This window comes from Colletotrichum truncatum (genome assembly GCF_014235925.2).
Source record: "Colletotrichum truncatum strain CMES1059 chromosome Unknown Contig_0001, whole genome shotgun sequence".
Lineage (NCBI taxonomy): Eukaryota > Fungi > Ascomycota > Sordariomycetes > Glomerellales > Glomerellaceae > Colletotrichum > Colletotrichum truncatum.
This window is the reverse complement of record NW_027222398.1, coordinates 4,809,347-4,835,505: the sequence shown is the minus strand read 5'-3', so window position 1 is coordinate 4,835,505 and position 26,159 is coordinate 4,809,347. Positions and strand designations below refer to the sequence as shown.

Below are 26,159 nucleotides of genomic sequence, written 5' to 3'. Positions count from 1 at the left end.
AAGTCCACATGTAAGGCACCTATACTCGCCACCCTTCACCCAATACAGACGTCTGGGCTGAGGTATGCCGTGGTTCGATATAGAGCGGGTTACCAAGATGTTCAACGCCAGCCACACTTTCAAAAACATCTCACACTTAGCTTCAAAGCAACTGACTCTTCTCGTCTTACTAAGGAGATCATCATTTGGACATGGCCATCGTTTTGGTGTGATTTATCAAGTGACGCGGAAACACTTTTTCGTCGATTTTTATGCCAGATATTGATAAATTTGGCCTTCCACTGCAGTTTTACTGAATCTTTACTGGACAATCTGCACTCGGAAGATGGCACCTAGTTAGCGAAAACGAAAACGACGCTCTTGCTAACGATCACCTGTCATCCCCTTGTCTTCATCTCTAGTGGGAAGGTGCAATTCCTTAAGAGTGAATTTCACGAATACTATTATATGGCCGCAAAGAATTAGCAATATTCGGTAATTAAGTTGAGTTTCTTAATGGGTCTCGCGGATCTGTCGGGAGGCAGTCATACGACGTCCCTTTTGAGTGACCAGCCCCACAGCTCTACATCTTTCTTGTAGTAGAGCCTTGGCTTGCTGGAGAAGCTTAAGTGACTAGCTACGATTATTTCCTCGAGAAGAGTTACGGGCTGTGTAATTCTACTTACGCCTGGTTATCTAAGTTGTATGGCATAGATTTCCCCAGCCAACCCAGCACGGGTTGAAACCAACAACATTCTACTCGCTGATCAAGAATGGAAATACCTGCGAAAGTGACGCGAAGGAGTACAAACTCCTTGGATGCCGTGACTCAAGCACAAGCATATGCTGAAAATCAGCAATGCAGTATCTGCTGCGGCCTTTTGTCTCGGGGCGTTAAAGTTTTAAGGAAATATCGATTACTTTACGCCGGGAAGGACGGGGAACAGCGAAATTTTAAGGATTGTCTATCCAGCTTCTTTAAATGAAACTGAAGAAAGCCCTAACACGATTAAGACAACATTCTTCATACCCGTCTAGGGTGCCCGCTCAGATCATTACGTGATCCATGGGTTTCGCCAGCCGCTCAATCTGGTAATGAAAGCATACAGACCTGCTAGTACAGGCGGTAAACTTTGCATCCGTAGCATAATGCAAAGCCCGCTACGACTTTTAAAGTTAAATTTGAGTTTACCTCGTATTAGTTGGTCTACGAAAAGTTGTAGAACCATCTTGTACGACTCGCAACTAGCAGGTGCCAAGACATCGTCAATTAATATTCATGACTCGCTGACGTGCGCCCTTGTTGATCGTAACAGCTATCGAGCGGCTCCAAATTGACAAATGTTGTCGTAATTACTTAAATAGCGGCGTCAAACCACTTACCAACTTCAGCTGCAACCAACTCTTACACTCTTTCAAACACTCCAGTTCTTTCAAGATACAAAAATCCACAAAACCAACATGAAGGCTTCTCTCATTCTTACGTCCGCAATTCTGTCCTTCTCGGGCATTGTCTCGGCAGTTGAACTACAATGCTGGGGCACGGGAGTCCCATCAGGAATCAGGCAAGGCGACCTTGAGTGGGCCCGCAAGAACCGCTCCGCAGAGCTGGGCATTCCTGGGAACACCAAGTATAACTTCAGATACAAGACTTGTATCGACCCGGACAACAATGGCCATCCTGTACTTGTGATCACCATACCCAGAGGTAAGTGTCCTGCGGCTTCCGCTTCTTTGGCGGATGTCTAGGATTCTCTTTTAAACTGAGCATACTATTCCCCACCCCCTTTGTAGAGATGAGACGAGCTTGTCATTTCGTCATCAAATTCTCGTGAGCTTTGCAAAGTATTGTTGCTAATTCCTGCCACAGTTACAAAGGACGGTTCAACTAGGTTGGCTTCTGGTACCATTGAATGCAGCAGCAGAGGCGGACCCCCTGATTCCACCTGTTAAGGAAGCTTCCGATTTCATTGGCGCATGTTATTAGAATAATATTTATAGCAAGTGCAACAGCCAGCACACATTATACTTGACGACATCATGCCTAGTTCAAAACTCTCGCAATCTGTCTCTGGCTGGCAAGTTTGTGACCACAGCTGGGTTATGCGACGCCCACGTTAGTTCCCGGGAGGTGTTTGAACAATTTTGGAAGCTGCAGCGTTGCGGCGCGGAGCGCCTTTTCTTTTTTGATCGATTCAAGGCTGTTCTTTAGGCAGCAGGTATCAGGCAGCAATAGAAGGCAGCCGATGGCCATGTATAAGCCTCCTACATCCACCTCAAATTGTGAAAGGTGCATTTCTAGTTTCCACAAGCTATTCCCAATTTCTTCAGTTGATGCAAAGTTCTGTCGGCCTCTTATTCAAATTCTTTTTTGGTTCACCAAATTCATAAAGTCAGCCTTCATACGAAGAACCGTTGTGGCGACCATGGATTATGTTACAGACCAGCGGGGAAATCTGTGTAGTCGCTGCAGCAGCATTCCACTAGAAGCATACTTCAGCAGTGACATCCAGACTGACAAATTAGAGCTGGGAAATTTCCAGAACATTATGTCTAGGCAGCTCGAGTGCCAATTTTGCTGTTTGGTCATTGAAGCTTTCCATGGTCATCTATACCCGAACTGGGAACCAGGCGTATACCCTAACCAGATGTGTTATCTGCGTGCCGTCGAGAAAAACACACAGTGGAAACAGCCAGAAGTGGAAGTATACTGCAATGTTACGACAGAAAACATGCCAAATAATATATTTGGGAGTCATCAGATAAGGGGCTTCATAGGTTTGGCCCCTGAGTCGAACGACGCTTGCAAGCTGCCTGTGATATCCAACAGGCCTCTAAACCATCAAAATGCTCGGTCCTGGATTCTGAACTGCGAAGTCAACCATAAAGAATGTCATCTGAATAACGAAGCGGCTAATAAGGACTACAAGCACATATGGCTGGTCGATGTTCAAGAAATGTGTCTTGTGGAAAGAGCTTGGAACTGCCGCTATGTCGCCCTAAGTTATGTTTGGGGCCAACACACTGCGTTCCGTACAGAGATGAGCACTGTTTCAGAGTTAAAATGTCCTAACTCTTTACAAGGCCTTCTTCACAAGATCCCACAAGTCGTGAAAGACGCCATCAGATTTGTGGGAAGCATTCAGGAGAGATACCTTTGGGTTGACTCATTATGCATTGTTCAAGACGATGAAGAGTTCAAGAAGAAGTATATACCGCGGATGCATAGGGTATATCAATCTGCTATCGTTACTCTAGTGGATTTGGCAGGAGAAGGTGCTAGTGCGGGATTAGCTGGAGTGTCAACCGAATGCAAAATCTCCAACATCCCTATCACCGTGGGTTCCCGAATACTGGAGGCAAGGTTACCAGCTCTTTCCACATTGGTAAACTGCTCAAAATGGACAAGAAGAGCTTGGACCTTCCAGGAAGAGATATTTTCTCGAAAGTGCATCTACTTCACTGATTACCAAGCCTACTGGGCATGTCAGTCCAGTTGTACACCTGAAAGCGGTCATAATGATACCTATGGAAAGCCAAAACTTTGGAGCTACAGCTCGTGGGGACGAATTGGTGATGAGGTGGAAACCCAGTTCCTCCTATATCAACAGCTCGTCAAAGGCTACTCTAACAGAGAATTAACCTTTCATGCTGATTCTCTGAACGCTTTTGAAGGGATTATCACGGAACTAAAGGACTCTTTCGGCTGGACATTTCTAAGTGCCCTTCCGGAAGATCTTTTTGGTTTCGCGTTACATTGGGTCCACCCATATGGTAGCCTGCTCCGTCCGAGACCGTCTTCGGATCAAAGCTCGACGGACCCTCTCTGTCGCTCGCCCACGTGGTGTTGGACAGCATGGAGGGGGTTTGTTTATTGGGATCCTTGGCATCTGAGTTCTTTCGTGGGAAAACAAATCAACCTGAAGTTTGAGATAGAGAGCTTTTGGTTTGCTGACAGCCCTGAGCCACGAAGGATCATGAACACCAACGGCGTTCGTTCCGGATCTGGAGCCTTGGAAGTACCGGCCCCCGAGCTCCGTTGTGATGATTCCGAACGACGCACCTTGAATAAAAGAACACCAAATAACGCCATTTTATTCAACGCAAAGGTAGTGCATGCAAAAGTGTTCGCGATATCTCCACCGAACTTTGAGCCAAGCTCTGCTTTTGCGTGTGACAAATCATATTCTCGTTACTTTCGGTGCCACCAGGGTCGCGCTGGTTGGATATACGACAAAGCCGGTCATCACTGTGGCACACTTCGTGGAATTGACTTTTGGATTTCTCAATATGACAAGGAGAACTGGGAGATTGTCCTGTTGTCTCGCAGTTTCCAGGACGAGGTGACGCAAGCTGACATTGATGCATACCCGCATTTGCCCCTGGAGTATCCTTCCAGGACAGAATATTACGAAGACATTTTCGATACAAGCTTCTTTAACTACAAGACGGGGTGGGCTCTGAATATTATGCTTGTGGATAGGAAAGGAGCGTGGGTTGAAAGACTTGCCATTGGTCAGATTCATGTTGATGCTTGGGAATCAGCTTCCGTGGATACATCTATGAAGATGGTCGTCTTGTGGTAAAGGACATGATATTTTGTTCATTAGTTAATGTTTTCTGCCACATAAGTTATGAACAAACAGTTTGTTTTCATAGCTGCATTCATTATATTTTGTTCTCCAGGGCCTCTATTGTCTCATGTAATCAGGAAACTACAGAAACCCTTTAAGAACGTAAACAGCGGAAATAATCAGCTCAAGACGCCTAAAGGGGAATCAATCATACTAATGAGGCTAAATGAGCCATTATCGAAGGCCGGGGGCGGAGAGTCAACCGCGCACCAGACCCAAGATTAGGGCGTTATAATCTTGGCATGAGGTAATTCGGCGAAGTTGATGGCATTGAGGTTCTTGCTATCAATGTAACGAATAACTATTATTTAAATGGTAAATAATAAGCGATTAAAAGGCCCTCTGATAAGAAGCTATAAGCATTTACATTCGGGAAAACTTATCTGTTATCTGCAATTTCTGGACCTTTCCTGAGGTTTCATAGAGAGCATGATCATGCAAGAAGCTGGGCCCCTGCCTGAATGTCTTGGAACCAACCATAGTGTGAGATCCAGACCATGCAACTTCACCACAACAGCTTCATGTAAATCATTGAGGGACCGAGTACTCGGACTCAATCATGCGAATGATAGGATTGCGTTGAAGATCTTATTCATCACACCAAATTGTGGTCTAATTTAAACAGTTACAAAGGACGGTTCAACTTGGTTGGCTTCTGGTACCATTGAATGCAGCAGCAGAGGCGGACCCCCTGATTCCACCTGCTAAGGAAGCTTCCGATTTCATTGGCGCATGTTATTAGAATAATATTTATAGCAAGTGCAACAGCCAGCACACAATATACTTCACGACATTACAGGTTTCTTTGACATCCCACATAGTAGTTCTCAAATAGGCAATGGACAGTGTGCATCACACAGGCAGATACATTACAGGATGAGTGGCGACTATATTCAAACCTACAGTCTATCCAATCCCGCCAAGTGCTTGTTTACTTAAGCTTGATAACGCTTCGCGACCCCTTTTGCGCTGTCACGATATGTTCAAGGAGGTGAGCGGTGGTTTTGTGGACAATGAATGGCGATGAGCCAGCCTTCATCCAGCTCTTTGGTATCTTCCCCAACGGTGTGGGAAGCCTTTTGCCGTACTCAATCTGAGCAGCACCAACTCGAATAAAATCGCCAGAGACCTTTTCTTTGGAAACCATAACCGCAAAAACTGCCAAATTAGTGGCGAAAAGCGGCACCATACAGACACCTTGGTTTTCAATCAAACTGGTTATCTCTCCTTTAGACCCTTCTAAGTCTAAGTGAGATCCGCTTGCATCCATATCATCGGTGATACGGATGCCAGCTATTTCAAACTCAGCGATTGTATCCCCTGCCCACTTGACGGAGTTCAGGATTAAAGGAACACATTCCAACTCGAGTTGGCCTCGAGCTTGAAAAGCTGAAGTCCCTACCTCGCCAGGCGTCGGGTACTTCAAGACCTTAGCGAAATGTGCGATCGCGGCCTCCGTGGCAGAAGGGAAAAATATTTCCCCATCAACCGCCATCCAGGACCAGCTGGGAGCTCGGTGGGACGTGTGACTTGATGGCCATTTTTCGCTGTCGGTGCCGGCACGGTACCAGCCAAGATCGTAGATTAATGTGCTTTTCCAACTCCCAGCGATATACTCGTCAGTTATACATGCTTCAACCATCTTGGCAACGCCACTGAAGGCTATAAGCTTATCATCTTTATTTGTTAGCTCGCACACAGAGTACTTGCCCACAAGGAAGCTCCATGCCTCACGGAGGTGAAGATAATCAAACGTGCCCTGTGATTGGTCTTGGATAAGTGTTGCCAAAATCTCAGATTTGGATTGAGGTAGAAGAACCGAAGGCAACCCAGCAGGGAACATCTCAAGTGCTGTGAGTTGATTGCATTCCCATGCCAACTGTCGTTGCCCAAAGTGCAACACTCTTGACGCTAGGAAGCGTTCTTGAAAAACCCATGCTCTTTGTATCAGTGGGGCTGCCTCGACCTCATCATTCCAGATATCGCCGTCGATGAGCCAGTAGGCTTTCTTTCGTCTGTCAATTTCCATAATGACTTTCGTGGGGCGAAAAACATCCCATGGCCGCGGGCGATGGAGTGCTTGATTTCCGGTTACATCGATATGAGATGCAGAGAGATTGAGCAGAGAATGTGAATACACCTTTTGCATAAGCAAAGCTTCTTTTTTCCAGTCGGACAGGTCAGGGTCTTGTTTTATACAAAGAGAATCGATCCAGAGATAGTGTATCCCAAGTCGCCAGGCAAGTGCAATGGAGTTTTGAAAGACCTGGGGAAGTTTGGATATGTCTATACACAATTGAAATCGTTCTATGGTGTCTGAAGTAAGTTTGTCGTATTGTACATCTCCCCAACGATGACTAAGTGTAATGTAAGGATGAACAGGCGGTTCATCTTTGGTTAAGATCAGCTTCACACTTTGGCCTCCATTGCTTATTTGAAGTAAGCGGGTAGGAAACCAGGTTTCGTGGCTTTGGTTTTGACACTGCGGGTGGTTCTGCGTGCAGTTGCTAATCCAATTTCCAAGAAGCCCAAGATCGCCAAGTTGCCTTGTGTAACGAGGTGCAGCCATGCTGCTAGGCTCCGAATAGTCTGGAACTCAAGTCAGTCGTTTTGAACTTCAAGCAAAGGCCAATTACATGTACGAAACATACGAACCTTTACAATCGAGGAAGTCGACTTCAATCAAACAACCATATGAATTTTGGATATTGTGTGGATGAATGCTGACGCAGAGAGCCCGTGGATCCAGGAAATTTTGCGCATCTCGGGTGTATGCGCAATTGACGAGGGAAAATCGAATTTTGAGAGGTCCTCGTTGCCACAGATCAAAAGTTGTATGATGATCCAACTGCAGCCATTGCGAAAACTTGTAGCAAACCCAGCATGTTTCAGCAGATGATGAACTGTAAGGTGGATAAACGCTGATGCTAAGCTTTCGAGGCTTGGCTCCAGGACGCAGCCAGCGAATGGAGTCTTTGCAGAGAGTGCAGATAGCCATATGAGTCTTGCATCAGTGTCAACCCCAATATGTGAATTGGACGACTTTGTTTTGACACCTGGAATGAACAAAAAGGACAACAGAATTGTGAAAGATTTAGACAGTCAGGGGTTAGCCAAGGCTTTTTGACCAACCAGTTAATCTAATCTTTGGGTACTTCTGTTGGTTGCCTACATGTTCTGGCTATGGTAAAGTACTGCTATCGTATCTGCGTTGTGAAAACGCAACTCCACATTGGCTGGCACCCTTGCCTGGTCCTCTCCTCTGTGATTCTGAGTTCTCAATGACCCAAATAAACCTCAAAAGTTCTTCATGATATCGCGATGCTTACCCATCTGTAGAAGTGTTAACTTGCTTGGTGAATAAGGTTGGGAACACGTCGGAGTGAACGATGTACCGTTATGCATCTCTCTTATGGAGCCTAGTGACAATGTACCTGTTCCCAGGCAGCACTTGGTAGGATCTGAATTGCTCGTGAGGCAAAAAAAAAGGCCCTATCTGAATGTCTCGGAACCAACCGATGTGCTGGATGTGAACCTTGCAACGTCACCCCAACAGCTTCTTGTAAATTCGTAAGGGGCCGAGCACTCGGGCTTCATCTTGCAAATAATAGTATCATGTTAAAGTTGCTATTCACAACGTCAAGCCGTTGTCTAATTTTAACCTCAGGCAGAAGAGTTTATGAATGGGCCTAGAAAACAGCCAATCAGAGCGATTCAGAGCCACTCTCGAAAATGTTCAACAAACACAACCCCAAATTTTGGAACTCGATCGGTTCCAACCACACCACAACGTTTTGTCGAGCGATGCCTCGATGGCCATGCGCCTGGTTCGACCAAATTACCGACTCTGCTTGTCAGCCCACCGATTGACCTTGCGCCTATTCACCACGAAGTCATCTTCCTCCTTCACATTCCAGAATGCGAGTCCGACCCCCACCGAGCCGAAGAGATTGCGATGCACCGAGGTGGATGAAAATGGCGTCGTAACAGTGCGGTTCATCTCTGCCAAAAAGACCGAGTTGACAACGCGTTACGGACTGGTTCCGCGCGACATTCGCAAGATTGAGGCGTCGACCCTCTCCCATATCGGCATCCGACCGTCGACGGTGCTCCTGCACCTCTTCCACCTCAAGGTGCTGGTTCAGCGGGATCGCGCCCTCGTTTTCGACGATGCGACGAGTCCAGCGTCCCGCTCCGCTTTCCTGCGCGAAATCCAAGAGGGAATTCGACAGCGAGATACCGCAGTAGCTAAAGCAGCAGCCGGACAACGGGAGGATGAAAGCTACGGCCAACCGCAGCCCACTTTTGAATTCCTTGCGTTGGAAGCTGTCCTTAGTTCTGTCGTATCGGAACTAGAGGGCGAGCTCGATGCCGTCCGGCGCCCCGTTGAGCGTGTTTTGAAGTCATTGGAAGATGACGTAGACCGCCGTGCGCTGCTGGCTCTCCTCAACATCTCCGGCAGAGCCACCCGGCTTGCGGCGCAGGCGGAGCTCGTCCTGACAGCTGTTGAAGATGTGCTTGATTGGGACGACAGCCTTGCTGCTCTGTATTTGAGTGCAAAGGCGGCGGATAAGGACGGGCGAGGCAAGACGGCGGATGACGACCTCACTGTGGCGGAAGCGCTGCTGGGGTCCTACTACGTTGCATATAACGAGATTGTGCAGGAAACGCAAAGCTTAGTGTCCAGCATCCGGAACACCCAAGAAAGGTTTGTGTCTTGCGCCATGACCCCCTAATTTTTCCGAATTTTCCTCTGACTCTGTCCTTCCACTTGGGCGGCTTCCAGCGCCAGTGCAATTCTTGATGCCAATCGCAATAGCCTAATGTTATTGGACCTGAAGTTCCGCATGGGAACTCTAGGTCTTGCCACCGGCGCATTCTTTTCCGCATTTTACGGCATGAATATCTCCAACTATATTCTGGAGTTTACCTGGGCTTTCCCAGGCGTCTGCGGAGTTTCGGCTATTCTTGCTGTGGCCACTAGCTACTATGGGCTCACCGTGCTGCGGAAGATTATGAGGGTAAAGATGGAGGGCCATAAGGAACCTCGATCCCTCGGCTCCAGTCGATGGAGCAGAACTCAGAAACGATAAACTGAGTGTAACAATAGAGCCGTCTCGGCATCATCAATACCTACCTATTGATGAATGTAGTATAAGATAATGTGTAATATAGCTTAGTAAGGCAGGAAAAACAGGCATTCCTTCCATTACCAAAGTCTCCAAGGGTCCAAGCAAGCAGATCAGCGTCAGATCAGAATGTGCAATCACGTCTTTTGCGAATGGCGGGCTTGCCGGAGGTCTCGGACATTGGCCATTGCAACAGCAGCAATAAATGCACAGCTGCCCCCTATATTCGATGCATTGGGGTCCACAAAGACTCCAATTGTTAGGAGCCCCAGCTCTTTGGCGACCAATCTTTACACTTCGCTGCATGCCTTCACACGGGATTGCCCACATATCCGGGTCTTGCCGATGGAGAGCAGGCCGGCTCATGATGGGGAAAAATGTGGCTGCAAGACACTCGACTCGCAAGGAGTTGTCGTTGAACCTTGGTTCTGGAATTTGACTCAAGTTCCGGATGCTATGCTCATACTTGGCACCAGTGTTTGCTCAAGACGTGCGGATGCAACATTTGCGGTGACGATCCCTACCAACAACATCCAGATTGCGGGCTATAAAGCGTAGAATTATTGGATGGCAACAGGGGATGCCCTGCATATTGGCTGCCAAGTACGTATGCTTAAGCAAGAAGGTTATGCCATGGTCACGTCCTTTGAAGCGATGTCTTTCGCACCTTTTACAACCACTGTGCTTTGGTTACCGTAGCTAAGAAAACATCCACAAGTCTGCTCCGAAGGCGCAATCAAACAAGTACACCATCTTGTTTACCTGCTTTGACTTATGCATGATTGTTTCTATCACAGTGACCATTCTGTTGCTCAAACCGCTTGCGAGGCTTTTCGGTTTATTGAAAGTTGTTGCTCTTAACGCATGGGTAACATACGAGCGCTTAATTAGTGGATGGCAAATTTGGTCTTGTGGTTTTGCGAAGTAACCATGTTGTCATTCAATGCCACTAGTTGAAAATGAATGACCTTCTGAATCAACAGTTGGAGTTATACTAGGAGTTATGGGCTGAGAGAATGGTCCGTCGCCTGGCTGAACTTACGAGAAAGAGCCCAGTAAGTCGTTCATGTCACCGAGAGTCATCCACAATCCACAGAGTAGTATAGTGGAGTAAAGAGGCAATCGATGAATCAGGGACTCCACTGTCGTTGATGTGCGCTAGGTCTGTTTGTCGCTGACTAGATGCCAAGGCTTCTTCTCCAGTCTAGAACAAGCTAAAATAGCGGCGGCAATCCGGCATAGATCAGAAGTCAAATTGACGGACGGCCTTCCCCGGTGCTGTTAATTTATTAAATTTACGAAAAAAGCACTCTAAGGGGGTCAGAAGTAGTGAGTTTTCAGGAGCCAAACAATAAACACAATCAAACCAGCATTGAATGGGGCTCAATCTCTGCGCATATTATGGCCAAGGAAGCCCTGTTTTCAATAAGCCGATGTGAATGACGAGGGCGAAGAGCCTAGACTAAGGGTGCAGGTGGAGATGTAGGCTGAGCCGCTGATCACTAACCGGGTCGGATGCCATTTTTTCACTATGTTTACCCAATTGGAAACCGGTCAGTGACGGCAACAAAAGGCGTCTTGGCTGGAAGAATACGAGGTCCACGGAGGCAAGCAAGCAACGTCATGCAGAATACTCGTGTCGATCGGTTACTATTTTTGTTTTGTACGAAAAGAGGCGTACGTTAAATATTCGAATATGGCCCAACAGAGAGTACGATGTCCAGACAGCTTCAATCAGACTTCCAGAGGCTCTCCTTTATTCCTCTTAATCAATTATTGTATCCTTTTAATTCCTTCAATATGTATTTCAGAGCCGCTCTTACAGCCAGCTTGGCTACCACTGCCTTGGCTCAAGTTCGCCAGGGCTTTAACTACGGTGCTACCAACGAAGATGGCTCCTGTAGAGGCTATGAAGACTTCGTCGGCTACTTCAACACCGCAAAGAGCTTGGCTGGCACTTCCGGATTCACCTCTGCGCGGCTCTACACCTCCATTCAATGCGGCACTGTGAACGATCCGATCTCGGCATACCAGGCCGCCATCGACACGGACACGTCGATCCTTGTTGGCTTGTGGGCCAGTGCCGGCAGGGGTATCTACGAGAACGAGCTTAATTCCCTGCTCCGTGCCGCTGAGCAGTACGGCACTGCTTTCACGGATCGTATTGTCGGCATCAGCGTCGGATCTGAGGACCTGTACCGGAGCAGCCCCGACGGCGTCGCCTCCAATGCCGGTGTCGGAGCTACCGGCGCCGAGATTGAGGGCTACATTGGGTGGTTGAGAGATTGGATCCGCGGCACTGCACTCGAGGGCAAGCCTATCGGCCATGTCGACACATGGACTGCCTGGGTTAGACCCGAGAATGCCGGCGTTGCTGCCTCTGTCGATTGGCTTGGCCACAACTCCTTCCCCTACTTCGAGTCCACAAAGCCCAACTCCATTGAGCAAGGCCCCGAGAACTTTTGGTCTGCCGTGGGCAACACCGAGAGCGTAGCAGGAGGCAAGCCTGTATTCATCACTGAGACTGGCTGGCCACACAGTAAGTTGAAAACCTCTCCTTTGCTTATTTTTCTTGATCAGGCGGCTAACGTAACTTTTAGGGGGTCCTCAACAGGGCGCTGCTGTCGCCTCTGTCGACAACGCTCGTACTTACTGGTCTCAAGTTGGCTGTGCTCTGTTTGGTCAGCGCAATGTGTGGTGGTACACCCTGACCGATGCAAACACCGCGCAGACCGACATCTCCTTCGGAGTAACGCCGCCAGGCAGCTCTGTACCTGTTTTCGATCTGAACTGCTAAATCTGCAGAGGTTACTCGAAATGATAGGGTCGCATTAGAAAACATTACACAATAATGTTAATTTTACAGCACTTACGCATGCATCATCTACAACTTATTGTGACTATTGTTTGGTATCATGAACTACTCAGTGCCTAGATTCTTCAGCCAGTTGAATCAAATTACCTAGCCTACGGTTGTTTTCAATTAATGCATAAAACTGGCCGTGAAATGATTGATGATGGTAACGAAAGGTTGAAGACTCGGGCATGGTGTGAGAGACCAAAGTCTCACGTCAGCACCAGGCCATTCTAAGTAGTACTTAGTTATCATAACAGTCTTACGCAATGTAACGAAGACTTCCCACTGAGCTGCCTATCTGATTTGAGTTGTCAAATCAGCTCGCTTAGTTTAATCATGTATCGAAACGAATGCGCACAAAAAGAGCGTTACCCCGCGCCCAGTTTTACCATCTCTCTTGCACAGTCTGATCAAACTAACCACTAAAAAGTTGACGAACAGACCCCGAAACTCATTATTCTTGACCAAAGACAGACCATGGAAGTCATTGCGGCGGGTATAGCCTGGGCGCTGAACAAGACGATATCTCCGCAGCAAGTCCTAAGCCGCCTCGGCTTTGCTTCACTTGTTTCTCAAAATATCACGAGCTCTTGGCCAGACCTTTCGTCACAACTGTCGCCTCGTGCATCAATAGTATTTCCTAATGAGGTCTCATTTGGTGATTCCGTAAGCAGATGGCGAGAATGGCACGCACCGGAGGTTAGCGTTGTTGTGAACGCCTTCACGGAGAGCGACGTCCAGGCAACGGTGAGTAGTCTGATGCTCAGGACATATACATGAGAAATGAAACCGGTAGCACACGAGCATGTAACTGACCACTGGAGATTTAGATCAGGTATGCGAATGAGCATGGATTGCCCTTTCTTGCTAGGTCTGGCGGCCACGGCGCGACTGAAGCTTTGGGGACTGCCAGGAATGCTATCGCGATTGATCTTCGCAGCTGGGATAATGTTGATATAGCCGAAGATGGAAAATCAGCAACAATTGGTGGTGGTGCAAGTGTCAAAAAAGTTGTCAACACGTTATGGACGGCTGGTAAACAAACCGGTAAGTCATACAACTAACGACAATTTCGGTCACTACTAACAAAGAGGAGTTACTGGTATCTGCGAGTGTGTCGGTATCTCAGCACCAGTTCTTGGGGGCGGCCATGGCTGGCTTCAAGGGCAGCATGGCTTGGCTTCGGACCAAGTCATCTCAGCACGGGTTGTGCTTCCTAACGGCGAAGCTGTGACTGCATCCAAAGAGACTAACCCTGACCTCTTTTGGGCGCTACAAGGGGCCGGACACAACTTCGGCATCGTTACCGAGTGGCATTACCGCATTCACGACGTAAAGAATAAGGAGTGGGGTTATGAAATATTGATATATTTAGGTGACAAGCTGGAAGAAGTATTAGAGCTTACGAACAAGATGATGCTAAATCAACCACCCGAGATTACACACTGGATGTATTTCGTTAACATCCCAGAGATCGATCCTACACGGGTAAGTCTAACTCGTTCAAGACCACTGAGCAAGAACTGATGACGGTAGCCAATTATATGGTATGCCATCATACACGATGGACATGTCAACAAAACAACAGAATATGCCAAGCCGCTCCATGACATCGAACATGTTACTGTCGAGACTGGTTCTGTTCCCATGCCCAATTTAGCGGAGAAGACTTTTATGGGCACCGAAACCATTGGGTGTGCCAAGGGCTATACAGGCTTGCGGTACCCAATCGGCCTCAAAAAGTATGATTTGGCTGCCACCCGGAAAGTGTTTGATGATATTACCGATATGTCAAACCGCATCCCCGAATTTGCTGGGTCGTTCTTCTTGTTGGAGGGTTATTCAACTCACGGGGTGAAGGCTGTTAACGACAAAGATTCGGCTTTCCCACATCGTGATGACGAAATCCTGGTTACATCGTACATCATGTACAAGCCAAACTCCTCGCTCGATGCTCTGGCACAGGAATATGGGGAAAGGCTGAGAGGTCATCTGCTTCGGGCGAGCGAGGATCCAGAACGATTGCGAGCATACGTGAACTACGCCCACGGAATCGAACCTGTAGAGTCAATCTACGGATGGGATGAATGGAGGCTGAAAAAGTTGAGAACTTTGAAAAAGAAGTGGGATCCTGAGAACCGGATGAGGTTATACAACCCCCTTGTGTAGCCCCCTCGCTGTTGGAAGCACCCTCATCGCAACGCAATGCTTCTAATGAGGATGCATGAGATTGATTCTGCGGCATGTGCAGCCGCTGTTTTCCTGAGACTCGTGTAGCAGTCTCGAGATGCAAGCAACTCGTAGCGTACGTCTACGTAGAGTTGAACATGCTACTCCTTTATCAGACTGGAGTTCCGGCCCGTAATCCCTCTAGAAGACCCATATCTTGGCAGGATTGAGGCGATGCGTTTCAAAATTTACCGAAGATTAACCACTTCAACATGGTTTCTACCTGGTATGTGTGGGGCGCCATTCGTGGCAGCGAGTTGGTTGCTTGCTCAGGAATAGCACGACTAAATAATTTACGTATGCATGCTAGATCATACCTGAGATGCTAAAACAGCCTCAACAATGTTGTCGGCATCACCAAGAAACAATCTTGAATGAGTTCTAATTGTCTACCAACACAAACAGAGACCTGCCCAAGGCTACAGTTTACCTGCTGGCATCGCGTTCCCAGCTTTCAAGTTTTAGAAAACCTTGTCGGTTTAAAGTCCGCGCGGTCCGGGGAACGCCATTGACATAGCCTCAACCGTCCGACATTCCCCGGCCGGCTTTCCCAAAATGGCAATAATCTGCCGGACTGCTCTCCGCACCGTAGAGGTTGATATGACTCGTAGCCATACGTCCTAGCTGCCCGATGACTCGGTATTTGCGTCGGCATTGATAGATATCACCGACTCTTTATATGAGTATACTTCAATCTCAATTCGCTCACGAGTATATGCACTTAGGTACTGTTCCATTCGAAAAGAGATGCAGAGTGTAGATTCGGCAGACTTCAACTGGTGCCAAAGACTCGCTAGGCTTCTACACGCCTCTTGGTAGTGCAAAGGAGTCTCGCGTTGAATAGCTTCTAGTTGAAACACCAGGACTGGTGGTAGCCACGTGGCCACCTATATGTATTTACAGATCGGAAATATACTAGCTATCGATCTATATTTGCGGGCCTAAATGATTATCCCGAGGGTAAAGAGATCGGCCTGTAACTGGAGCCAACATGAACAGACGCCAAGGAGCAAGCCTATCTTTTTCATCTAGTACGTCCGTACAGTCTTGGTCGGTGGATTGTTATTGATCTCGTGCGCAGTCCGATACTCCGCGACCTGTCTATCGAAATGCCCCAGACTGATCCATGTTGAACGGACCAGCTTCCCCACGGGGCGCTTGCAACTCCCTAACAACGGTTAGTATCATATTATGCCAGGAATGATTTCTTGGCTCGACTGTTAAGTTTATAAGTCCATGGCTGCCGAAACATAACTTGCCATCGACGCCGGTTAGATTCGTCACACCAGTTCACTTTCACTGTCGCCTACGGCGAACTCGGGTTGCACTCAATGATACCGCCTTCTTAATTGTTGCTGCAATTCCCTCTGAAAAATGTTCGGAAAGTCGAAGAAGGCTTCCAATCAAAGCCGCGGCATCAGCCAAGAGCTGGAAGCTGTTCTTCCTAATGACGGCGTACCGTGGTACAAACAGCGGCACCTAGTTTGGCTAAACTTCTACTGCATCTTCCTCGGCCTCCTTTGCGCGGCAAACGGATACGATGGCTCAATGATGAATGGCCTGCTGGCCCTGCCCCAATGGTTCGAGTTCATGGACCACCCCAAGGGTGCCTGGTTGGGTTTCATCAATGCCGTTCAATCGCTGTCAACCATGCTCGCATACCCCGCCGTTGCCTATTTCGCCAATCGCTGGGGACGCAAAAAGGGTCTCTTCGTTGGCTACACCTTTCTTTTCCTCGGATCTTTGCTCCAGGCTTTCTCCCCAAATAAGACAGGTTTCATCCTTGGTCGACTTTTCATCGGCCAACCCAGTGCTTGGTGGGGTGGCCTGGCACCTCTTCTCATCACCGAGTTGGCGTATCCAACGCACCGAGGAATTCTCACAGCGTAAGTAGTCCAACTGGCTTCCTGGCATCATGACTAAGTTTGATTCTTGATCCCAGGCTCTACAACTGTGGTTGGTTTGTGGGCTCGAGTCTTGCAGCCTGGGTGACATACGGAACACGAAACTTCCAAAGCACTTGGGCTTGGCGTATACCTTCCCTTTTACAGATTGCGATTCCGATCATAGTTCTTCCCGCCGCCCTTATGGTTCCAGAGTCGCCCAGATTTCTTATATCCAAAGGGAAAATGGCCGAAGCTCGCAGCATTCTCACGAAATATCATGCCGGTGGCAATCAGAACTCGATCCTCGTTGATTTTGAGATGACGGAGATCGAGCGAGCGATTGAGGACGACAAGGCTGCGGGTGAGACTTCATCTTGGATGGAGATGTTCAAAACACCAGGAAACAGACATAGAGCCTTCATCTCCGTTACCCTCGGTCTCTATGCTCAATGGAACGGAAATAACCTGGTCAGTTACTACTTGGCTGAGATCCTCAAGAGCGTGGGTGTCACTTCCGTCACCGACCAAACGCTCATAAGCGGCTGCCTCCAAGTCTGGAACCTCATCATGGCTGTCTCAGCTGCCGTTTCAGTTGAACGAGTCGGCCGTCGTGCGCTATTTCTCACCAGTTGCTGTGGCATGCTCGTCAGCTACGTAGTGATATCCGGTTTATCGGGCGGCTTTGCCAACACGGGCAACCCGTCTGTCGGCGTGGCTGTCGTGCCTTTCTTGTATATATACTACAGTTTCTACGACATTGCATTGTAAGTCAATCATCTCCCCCAAGAGCTGAGGAAACCTGGCAGAATTTGACACTGACCTTTTTTTCCGACAGTACACCCCTTATCGTATCCTACCCTGCAGAAATCTGGCCGTACCAGCTGCGTGCTCGTGGAACAGCATTGACACAGATGTCAACATACTTTGGCATTTTCTTCAACGTCTTCGTTAACCCGATTGCCATGGACGCGATGGGTTGGAAATACTATCTCATTTTCGTGGTGATTTTGATCATTGGAACCATCATCATCTACTTCTTCTACCCCGAAACTAGAGGTCACACTCTTGAGGAAATGGCAGTCATCTTTGACGGGGACTCTGCAAGGGTTGTTGATGTTGCGGTTGAAGGCAACATCAAGAAGGAAGCTCTCTCGCAGCACCACGAAACTGCATGAGCGAGTTTCACCATACTGTACAAATGTCGGAAGATTATACACCTTGAACGAATTTATGGGTTCAGAATCGGCTTTAGACTAAGGTGTGTTATGAAATAAATACAATTCAATTCAGTTGCATCCAAGTGATTTGCAACTCTTGCACGATCTATTCAACAAGCTTGGTCTTCGGTGGCCCCAAGTAAGTTTCTGGAACAGTACCACCCACAGCCAAGACGATCTTCTCTAGGTAAACCTCAGGCGAGTTGGTCTGCCAACGCAATGTATGCTTCCCTTTGCTCAACTTGGGCAACGTAACGGTCTTCTTCCATACATGGTCGGCAACATAGGCGGTCCATTCAGGGGGCGTATCACCAGCCTTGGCGGGATCACCAAGAACCCGGGTGAAATTTGCTGCAGTGCCAGCCTCGCCCGCCAACGATAAGGAGAATTCCATCGGAAGACCTGGGTCCGTATCGAGACCACCGTTGATATACACGGACGCATTGACATCTTTGGTGACATTGCTGAAGACGTAAATGTCATATTCAACCCAGGCTGCCTTGGCAGCGTCTTTGGACTGTCTTGCCGCGGTAAAAGGCCGCAACGCGATGGACCCAGACTCTGAGCGAGAGCCGAGACCTTTAATGTGAGCAAAGGCGACGTCTTCTGACGAGGAACGTTGGAAGTCGGGGCCTTCGATGGAAATCAGGCCAGCCGTCTCTGGAAACCCTACGAAACCTTCTGGAGTTCGGACATTCTTGATAGGAATTCGGACGTAGTCGAAATACGGAGCCGGCTCCCAGTTGACCCGAACCCGAACCGTCTCGTCAAAGCCGTCGGGAACGGACGCCCAATCAATCGATACCTCGATAGGGATGTCCGACTCATCTTTGGTGACTGTTCCTGAAGTCTGCGAGACGCGCACCCAGGAATGGGGAACCTCAATGGACCAGCTAACATCTCTGCGGTAATCGCCACGGTGGAAGAGCACGAAAACTCGTGAATCCGGCCCTTGAGGCTGCATGACCGGCAACAGGGGAGAAAAGCTACCATCCGTCGGCAAAGCCGGGTTGATGGACCCGCAGATGCGGCCCTGGGTGTACGCACTCCGCGAGTGTTCGGCGTAGATGCCCAGATCGCCGAAACCCCAGTCAAAGTCCTGACGCAACTGGACGTACGAGAGGTTAGAAACCACATCGCGCGACGCGGGTCTCCAGTCGCCAACGTCCATGTCGTATTTCGGCGTCGACAAGATGCCTTTCCACTTCCCATTCTCCATGGTGTCGTACTCTTTGGTGAGGTCGTAGTCTTCGTCGAAATGTTCGAGAATTTGCTGCGCGAGAGCGTTGGCGGAGTTGCGTCTTTCGAACGTGTACTGCCTGTTTTTTCCTGCGCCGACGGTGATGAAGTGGTTGTGGTATCCGATAATGGCGGGGTACGTCAGGAGATGGAACAGTGCGGTGCGACGGTCTTCTGGAACGGCGTCTTGGAGGGCTTTGGCTTTGTCTGCCAGGTCTTTCCAGGCATTGATGATACGGTCTGCCTCATGGTAGTTCAGAACCGAGTACGTCGCAGGTTGAACCAGCTCAAACTTGCGGATTCCGACAAGGTGGCTGTAGGTCATGAGTGCTGATGCAATTTCTTTAGCATGTTCGGGGCCAAATTCTCGCGTAGCAAGCGCTTCGAGGTACGAGGGGATTTTGTCAAAGTCGAAGCGGCTGACGTTCCAGGCAAGGTCCATGGAGAAGACGAGTGGGAGCTCGTTGGGTTTGATGTCACCAACGTTCATCACCCAGATTCTGTCTGCCCCTCTTTCGTATGCCTGAGAGAGCTCCTTGTAAACCTTGGGCTAATGGGATATGTCAGATGGAAACACAAAGCTAGACAAGATGAGAGAAAAGCTTACGAAGTTGTTGGTGTTTTGAGACTTCCAGCTCTTCGGCCGACCGACATATTGGAAGTGGAAGTATAGCTGAGAGAGTGTTAGTTATGAGTTGCATGATTTCAGATAGGGCTACGCTGAATTTACCCCTATGCCTCCGGGCCTCTTTGCCTCTTCTTCGGTAGGCAGGCGTTGCACGTTGCCCCAGTTGTCGTCGGTGAACATCAAAGTCACGTCCTCGGGAGGAACCAAACCAGCGGCGTAGTATGTTGCGACCTCTTTGTAAATGGTCCAAACCTCTGGAGAAGTGCTCGCTTAGTAGATGGCTTCAAAAATCGCAAGGAGAGAGATGGGCTTACGGTTCGCAGCTGTCTCATTTCCATGATACTTTGCCAAAATCTCCCTTTCCGTAGCAAAGACGTCCTTCAGAACAGAAATCGGATCATCTGCTTGAATGGGTCCGTCATTAGGTCCTCGCATGCCCAGAGTGAAATACGACTCGTTCTTTCCAGCTCGTCGAACTCCCTCTTCCATGAATGGAACCACGTTCTCTTTGTTGTTAACCCAATCCCACTCTCCCTTAGGATCCTTTGACCACTCGTTGCTGGCCCTTTGCATGGGCTCATGATGACTAGTAGACACGACAATGCCGTAATCGTCGGCGAGTTGTTGGTTTCGAGGGTCGTCAGTGAAAAAGATCCTTCCGGGTTTGGGAACGAAGCTTGCCCACATGGCAGGCCAGATGAAGTTAGCCTTGAGTCTGACGAGCAAATCAAAGACGTGTTCGTAGAACTCGGAGTCAAGGGTGAAATCGGTATTGTTGGTTTTCCTTCCCCACCACCCGACGAGGGCTGGTGCTTCATCGTTGATGAACAGACCTCTGTACTTGACGCTGGGTTCGCCGTGGGTGGTGATCTTGTTCAGAGCGTAGATCTTGTCGTGCTTTGTTGCTGGGACATCCGCCCACCAATGAAGCCTGTTTCGAAGTGTCTGTTTAAGCATAAAATCGGAAAGGAATCTTCACGGAACGCCAACTTACGGCGATTGTCCACTCTGCTCTGCCAAAGTATAAAGCCCAAACATGACGCCTCGCTTGTCACTGCCAACAATGACAAGAGCCTTGGAAAATTGTGGAAGAGGCTTATCTACCAACAATGTCCTGAAAGTCTCCCATTTCCCACGGATATCATTTACCTCAACTTTGGCGCTTTCTTCCAGTTGGCGGACTAACGGTGAGTCAACGGTGGCAGCGATGACGGCAATCTTGGGACTGATCGTCGAGTTCGTCCCGGGAAGCCTGGCGGTGCTGTTGCTTCCCGACCCGACCCAGGTTTGTACTGGCGGCTTGGTTCCTGTAATTTGTTCCCAGTCATTGGCTAAGCTGTTAATCGCGATTCTGACGCCGACTGGGTCACTGTAATCGTAGAGCAGGACCCCATTTTGCAGCTCGATAGACCCCTCAGACTGGTCAAAAGCAACGAAGGGCTCTTCAAGCAGTGCTGATGCGAAGCTGAACAGTGGCAATAGCCAGAGAAAATGGACAAGCTTGAACATGTTTGCAGGTACCGTCCTGATGGCGACCCGGCGGGCTCGACTCTAAAGATATGACTACAGCCCTCTTATATGGAATCCGTGTTGCATGGCATTGGCATTTGAACCAAGGTTATGGTAAGACGAGCTAACGGTATAAGGACGAACCATCGTGAACAACATGGTTAAATCTGCGAGATGTCGTCAACTTGAACAGGCTACCACCTCGCACTTAGTTCCACCGAAGTGCATGGAGCACATGGAACTTAGTTATTATGGCACTATAGGAACCTGGAAATTAAAGCTCAAACAATTATGATTTTCGCCCTGGGTTCCACAAGCAATACGAGTCTACGCGAATGAAGCAACGCTCATCTGCCACCCTAGACTAAGAGCAGCGCGAGTGGTCTTGGCTTAGCGCGGGGTTGCGGGGTTGACGAGGAGTTGGAAGAAACATTGCGCCAGGTCATTATCCCGGGGTAGCACAGGCGGACGAATCACTTGATCCTTGGCGGGGATTTTGGGTGATTTTCGACCTGCCTACGGAGCATATTTATCCGGAAGGGTGGTAACGGGTATATCCAGGGCTCCGATCGGAATAGCCCGAGATCCGGCTAGGACAATAGTTGGCTGTAACGATATTGGAAGACCATTGACACGGAATCAAACACATGGTCATTCGTCGTTGAAGTATCCATTCCTCTCTCTACAGCTGCAGCTGCAAGATTAGATGATTTGGGGGGAGTTTGCTTGGTGATACGGACGAAAGGTTTGTTTATGGCGTTGTGCAAAGGTGGGAAAGCAATCATCTTTACCGATATCAGGTATCCTTGAGCGCCCTCATGCTTAAGAGAAATGAACAGGGTTTATGCTCCAACTTTAAAATCCATCGCTGCTGAATTTGCGTCTTGTATGAGGATGCTGTTTCGCGCCTACATCATTTAACCCAACGCCCGCTTCATTTGAAATGAAAATTCAGATAACCTCCAGTCTTTCTTCTACTTCGTTCAGTCATCATTGTTGGTATCCGAATAGTAATCGAAAGAGGCCGGAAGTGGTGCATCCTTGCTGTTAGGACCATCCGGATCAGCCTCATCAACCAGATCCTTCTTCACCTCTTTAGCAATCTCGCGAGTCTCTACGGGAAGCACGCCGTGCGCTGGCCAAAACGACGACTGCTCTGAACGCAGCATTGTAGTCATCCATTTGGCCCATTCCCATGGTCTTTCTTTACCCCCGGGCAAGCTGTTGAAGTACTCCCAGCCCATAACTCCTCCGAACCGCTCGTAACGACCCCGGAGTGTTAGAAGCACAGATCCGAGCATCTCCCACGGCACCCAGCCGGAGCCGTTCTCCGGGTTCGTGACTAAGCCAATAACGACCTTTTCGGGAGGCCAGCCCTTGGCCAGGAGCATTTCGTACATGACAGGGTTGCTGCAGTCACCCCATCCACAGTAGAACTGGGTATTGTACCATGCGATCTCTCTTCCCCGCATGACCTCTAGGGCTTCGTAGTCGAAGCCGCTCAGATTCTTCAAAGGGTCGAGCAATGCCATGGCAACTGGCGCCATGGTGATTAAGAAATCCTTGCCAAAGTCCTGACGAATTCTATCGATGAGGCGTATGACGCCGCCCAAGCTCATTTCTTCCTCGACGTCCAGATCGATGCCGTCGAGACCGTGCTGGCGGACCATGTCGCGCAATGGTATATAGTATTTCTCGAACTGTGCCTCGTCGCCGTCAAGTCTCTCATATGATCCTCGAGCAGCGCCGCCGAGCATACCCAGCACCTTCACGCCGCTGGCTTGCAACACACGCAGCTCGGCCCATAGTGTCAGGAACCGCGGGTCGCTAGGGTGGTGGTCGTTGAGGGTAAGGGCCTCAGGGTCGTCGTTAATATGTATCGCCGCGAGGATCACGTGTGTTACACTAATGCCAGGCTGCGTCACAAGCGGGAGGATCGAGATCGGCTTGCCATCGTGTGTATGGTGTGTCTGGTAGTAGGTGATGACGCGGGGTAGGGGTTGATTGGGCGGTAGTGGCGGCATTTGAGGTAGAGACAGGTGGCCTTGGGAGGCACAGGAATCAGGAATGAGTCGTATTAGTATTGAAATACGTCGCGTTACTCGATCGAGGTCGGTCAGATCGTTCGGCTGCAGAGATGATGGGCTGGCGCGTCGGAAAGTCAGTTTGTCGCCTAGTTGCAGCTGGATCGCCAGTTACCTTTTGGTCGTGGGGCGCGGGGCGGTTAGAATGAGTGGAGCACGTTTGACAATGGGTCTTTACAGGTACTGCCAACAACTGTTAGTGACGTAGCTCTCTGTTTAGCGACTATCAATTTTAGTACAACGGAACGATAATAATGCTCTTGTTCAACGTTTATCGACACAACAAGGGAATAAAAAATTTGCTATAACTATTGAAAAAAAAAAGGCTAATTTCGAGAGAGTCAACTTTTGACTCGACGTGGATTTAAGCAGATATCTAGCACTTGCGAGTTAGAAACAATACCTCAAAGAAAAGGGACTTTGGTTGTTTGGAATAGGAGAAAAATCTTCCGAAACTGTCCACTGTACTGTTGGTGGCATGTCCTTATCTCAAGGCCTAGGATACGTGGTTGGACAAAGCTCCTCCCCCCTGTAATGTGCTGAATGTAGTTCTGGGAAGCGAACAGGCACCATTTCGCGCTCTTTATTGATGAATTTCGAAATATTTCCAGGCTTTCGTCCCTCATGTAGAACCCCTTTCAGTTTCTGCTTTAGTTACCCTCTAAAAACATACTATGAGCAATTAAGTTTATTTCTGTAAACTGTCGCCCATGTCCTGTCCGTTCTTCAACGACCGGGCTTTCGGGCCGCAAGTCCACTCAGGCTGTCGGTCTTTTGACTTCACTCTGCAGTTTGAAGATATCATCATGACATGTTTACCCGCTAAATTGTTGATACTGCTCGTGCCATCGAAAATTTAACTCCTTACATATCATCCTGTAATTTTCTCTGTTCGACCCAAGCTTCTGGTACGTTGCTCCGTAGATATGGCGCCGGTAGTTAGCCGCGATAGCTCTTCCACTAGGTTTAGACAAGGAGCTCGATAATAAAGCATGGTCGGCTGATCAAAATCAGCTTCCGTGTGTGGCTAGGGCCATGGTAAGATAGTCTAAGTCATTGGTCTTGGATGAGACCATGACCAGGTAGGCCTTGACCAAGTTGGTCTATGTGTCCTGCTAACATTACGTACCTAATGTAATCAGCGACACTGAGTCGGTCACACAGGATATCGTCGACAGTGAGTTTCGCAACTGTACTATACTCGCTATCCTGCATAAGCTTAGACACGTCACGCGCTATGACTTGATAGGACTTCTGTGTGATTGGTAACTTTTGGAGGTTGGAGGATCGTCATCTTTAATTGCTTGAAAGATCCGGTTTGTTGAGCTCTACAGGATGGACGCAAACTCATCAGGCAACCAGCTTGTTCATCAAGTCATTTATGATTTGGTAAAGAGTACTATGGGACAACGGCAATATAAGACAAAAGTTCCATGTCTATCTCCGATACTAGACAGTAATGTACAAAACTGACAAACTTTTCCTCAAGGGAAATGTAGCTTGATACCCTCCCACATGTTTTCCTGTTTGCAATTCTGCCGGTGTTCGTTCCGCTCCGCATCTTTATCCTACCTTAGCCAGACAAGAGAAGCTCCGGTCTACCTCAGACCTCTCACCAAATTGGTGCTCCCTTTCCAGTTTTGTCCAGGTTTTTGTTCTTTGCCGGGTACTGCGCTACAACAAAATAACACCCAATGGAGTAAGCAGTAAGAATGCATCCGACGACGTAGTAAACTTGGCGGTCGAAAATTTCCGGAAGAGTCAGGACGAAGAAGCTGAAGGGAGTGAAAGTCCAAATCGTTCCAATAATATTGACAACGCAAAACCCGAGAGAAAGACCATGTCTAGAACCCGCTCTGAGATAGTGATGTGTCGGACCCAGGACGATGAGGACGTTTGTAAAGCAGAACCATTGCATGACGCAACCCTCGCCCATGAACTCAATAGCAAGAAGAACGACTGAGTACATCCCTAACTGGAGAGCAACCGCGTATGACAGAGCAGCTGCTGTTGTCGGCTTACTTCCTAAAACAGATGAGAAGTTTGCCTCGCGCTCTTTAGTGACTGCTCTGTGAATGCACCACAATTCTAGTGTTGTCCACACGAAAAGGGCAGTCGAAGTTCCTCTCAGGAACCAATGTTCTCCGTACTGGGAAGCTGCCTTGCCCAGAATGTAGGACCATGTCGAGTCGTGGGCCAAGTAAAATGAATGCATCCAGAAGGGCATCGGGCTTTTCCCTTCTCGAAGGGTAAGCCGAATAACATATGTGTACTGAAGATACCCAACTATGTAGCTGACGGCGGAAGCAAACAAAAGGGGCTTATTGTCCAAAGTGTACACCTCTGTTAGGCGTTGGTAGAAGTCGATGTTGGCCATGATGCAGTTGTGTTAAGCGTTTCTCGAGTCGTTATGCGTAAAGACAACAAGTGTGATAGGAAAGGATTACAATAGCCCAATTCCTAAATGGAAAGTGACACGAAGAAGAGGATCTTATCAAGCGAATTTTGTATCCTTTAACATTGCCCACCTGCGAACCCTTTTTATATGCCGAGGGTAAGTAGGGCAAGACAGCTAAAAGTTCAAGGCTTCGGCTCCGACTTTCCTAGTCGAGCCTGTCAGTGCTCAATGTGGCGCCACACCGCGATGACAATTTTAACTTGGTCTTCACAGGGGCCTGCCTGGCACAGACATGCCTTGAAGTAAATCAAGCCAAAGCACTTTTGCCATGTGTTCAGTCATCATAAAAAGCCCGAAGGCGAGGAAACCT

General features: G+C 48.6%; 9 protein-coding genes across 9 annotated transcripts; 5 read left to right on the top strand and 4 right to left on the bottom strand.

The window, feature by feature from the left end:
* Positions 1–1,440: 1,440 nt before the first annotated feature.
* On the top strand, positions 1,441–1,932 carry CTRU02_201350 (uncharacterized protein; the record flags this gene model as incomplete). Its single annotated transcript, XM_036726383.1, has 2 exons — positions 1,441–1,687; positions 1,850–1,932. The coding sequence occupies 2 exons, from the start codon at positions 1,441–1,443 to the stop codon at positions 1,930–1,932; spliced, it is 330 nt and encodes a 109-aa protein (XP_036582065.1).
* A 473-nt stretch (positions 1,933–2,405) lies between these two features.
* On the top strand, positions 2,406–4,565 carry CTRU02_201349 (heterokaryon incompatibility protein; the record flags this gene model as incomplete). Its single annotated transcript, XM_070203832.1, has 3 exons — positions 2,406–3,338; positions 3,411–4,128; positions 4,153–4,565. 3 exons carry the CDS (start codon positions 2,406–2,408, stop codon positions 4,563–4,565), a joined length of 2,064 nt encoding a protein of 687 aa, XP_070062414.1.
* A 979-nt stretch (positions 4,566–5,544) lies between these two features.
* On the bottom strand, positions 5,545–7,182 carry CTRU02_201348 (heterokaryon incompatibility protein; the record flags this gene model as incomplete). Its single annotated transcript, XM_036726381.1, has 1 exon — positions 5,545–7,182. The coding sequence occupies one exon, from the start codon at positions 7,180–7,182 to the stop codon at positions 5,545–5,547; it is 1,638 nt and encodes a 545-aa protein (XP_036582063.1).
* Positions 7,183–8,296: 1,114 nt separating this feature from the next.
* On the top strand, positions 8,297–9,706 carry CTRU02_201347 (inner membrane magnesium transporter mrs2; the record flags this gene model as incomplete). The annotated part of the gene is made up of 2 exons (XM_036726380.1): positions 8,297–9,321; positions 9,400–9,706. 2 exons carry the CDS (start codon positions 8,297–8,299, stop codon positions 9,704–9,706), a joined length of 1,332 nt encoding a protein of 443 aa, XP_036582062.1.
* A 1,836-nt stretch (positions 9,707–11,542) lies between these two features.
* On the top strand, positions 11,543–14,768 carry CTRU02_201346 (FAD-dependent oxygenase; the record flags this gene model as incomplete). The annotated part of the gene is made up of 7 exons (XM_070203831.1): positions 11,543–12,281; positions 12,343–12,491; positions 13,041–13,346; positions 13,430–13,434; positions 13,513–13,646; positions 13,801–14,087; positions 14,136–14,768. 7 exons carry the CDS (start codon positions 11,543–11,545, stop codon positions 14,766–14,768), a joined length of 2,253 nt encoding a protein of 750 aa, XP_070062413.1.
* Positions 14,769–16,202: 1,434 nt separating this feature from the next.
* On the top strand, positions 16,203–17,889 carry CTRU02_201345 (sugar transporter; the record flags this gene model as incomplete). The annotated part of the gene is made up of 3 exons (XM_036726378.1): positions 16,203–16,714; positions 16,771–17,478; positions 17,550–17,889. The coding sequence occupies 3 exons, from the start codon at positions 16,203–16,205 to the stop codon at positions 17,887–17,889; spliced, it is 1,560 nt and encodes a 519-aa protein (XP_036582060.1).
* Positions 17,890–18,037: 148 nt separating this feature from the next.
* Positions 18,038–21,307, bottom strand: CTRU02_201344 (uncharacterized protein; the record flags this gene model as incomplete). The annotated part of the gene is made up of 5 exons (XM_036726377.1): positions 18,038–19,720; positions 19,778–19,843; positions 19,901–20,052; positions 20,113–20,729; positions 20,793–21,307. 5 exons carry the CDS (start codon positions 21,305–21,307, stop codon positions 18,038–18,040), a joined length of 3,033 nt encoding a protein of 1,010 aa, XP_036582059.1.
* Positions 21,308–22,290: 983 nt separating this feature from the next.
* CTRU02_201343 (alkaline phosphatase) lies at positions 22,291–23,331 on the bottom strand (the record flags this gene model as incomplete). Its single annotated transcript, XM_036726376.1, has 1 exon — positions 22,291–23,331. One exon carries the CDS (start codon positions 23,329–23,331, stop codon positions 22,291–22,293), a length of 1,041 nt encoding a protein of 346 aa, XP_036582058.1.
* A 1,672-nt stretch (positions 23,332–25,003) lies between these two features.
* CTRU02_201342 (ABC superfamily atp binding cassette transporter permease protein) lies at positions 25,004–25,618 on the bottom strand (the record flags this gene model as incomplete). The annotated part of the gene is made up of 1 exon (XM_036726375.1): positions 25,004–25,618. One exon carries the CDS (start codon positions 25,616–25,618, stop codon positions 25,004–25,006), a length of 615 nt encoding a protein of 204 aa, XP_036582057.1.
* Positions 25,619–26,159: the final 541 nt, after the last annotated feature.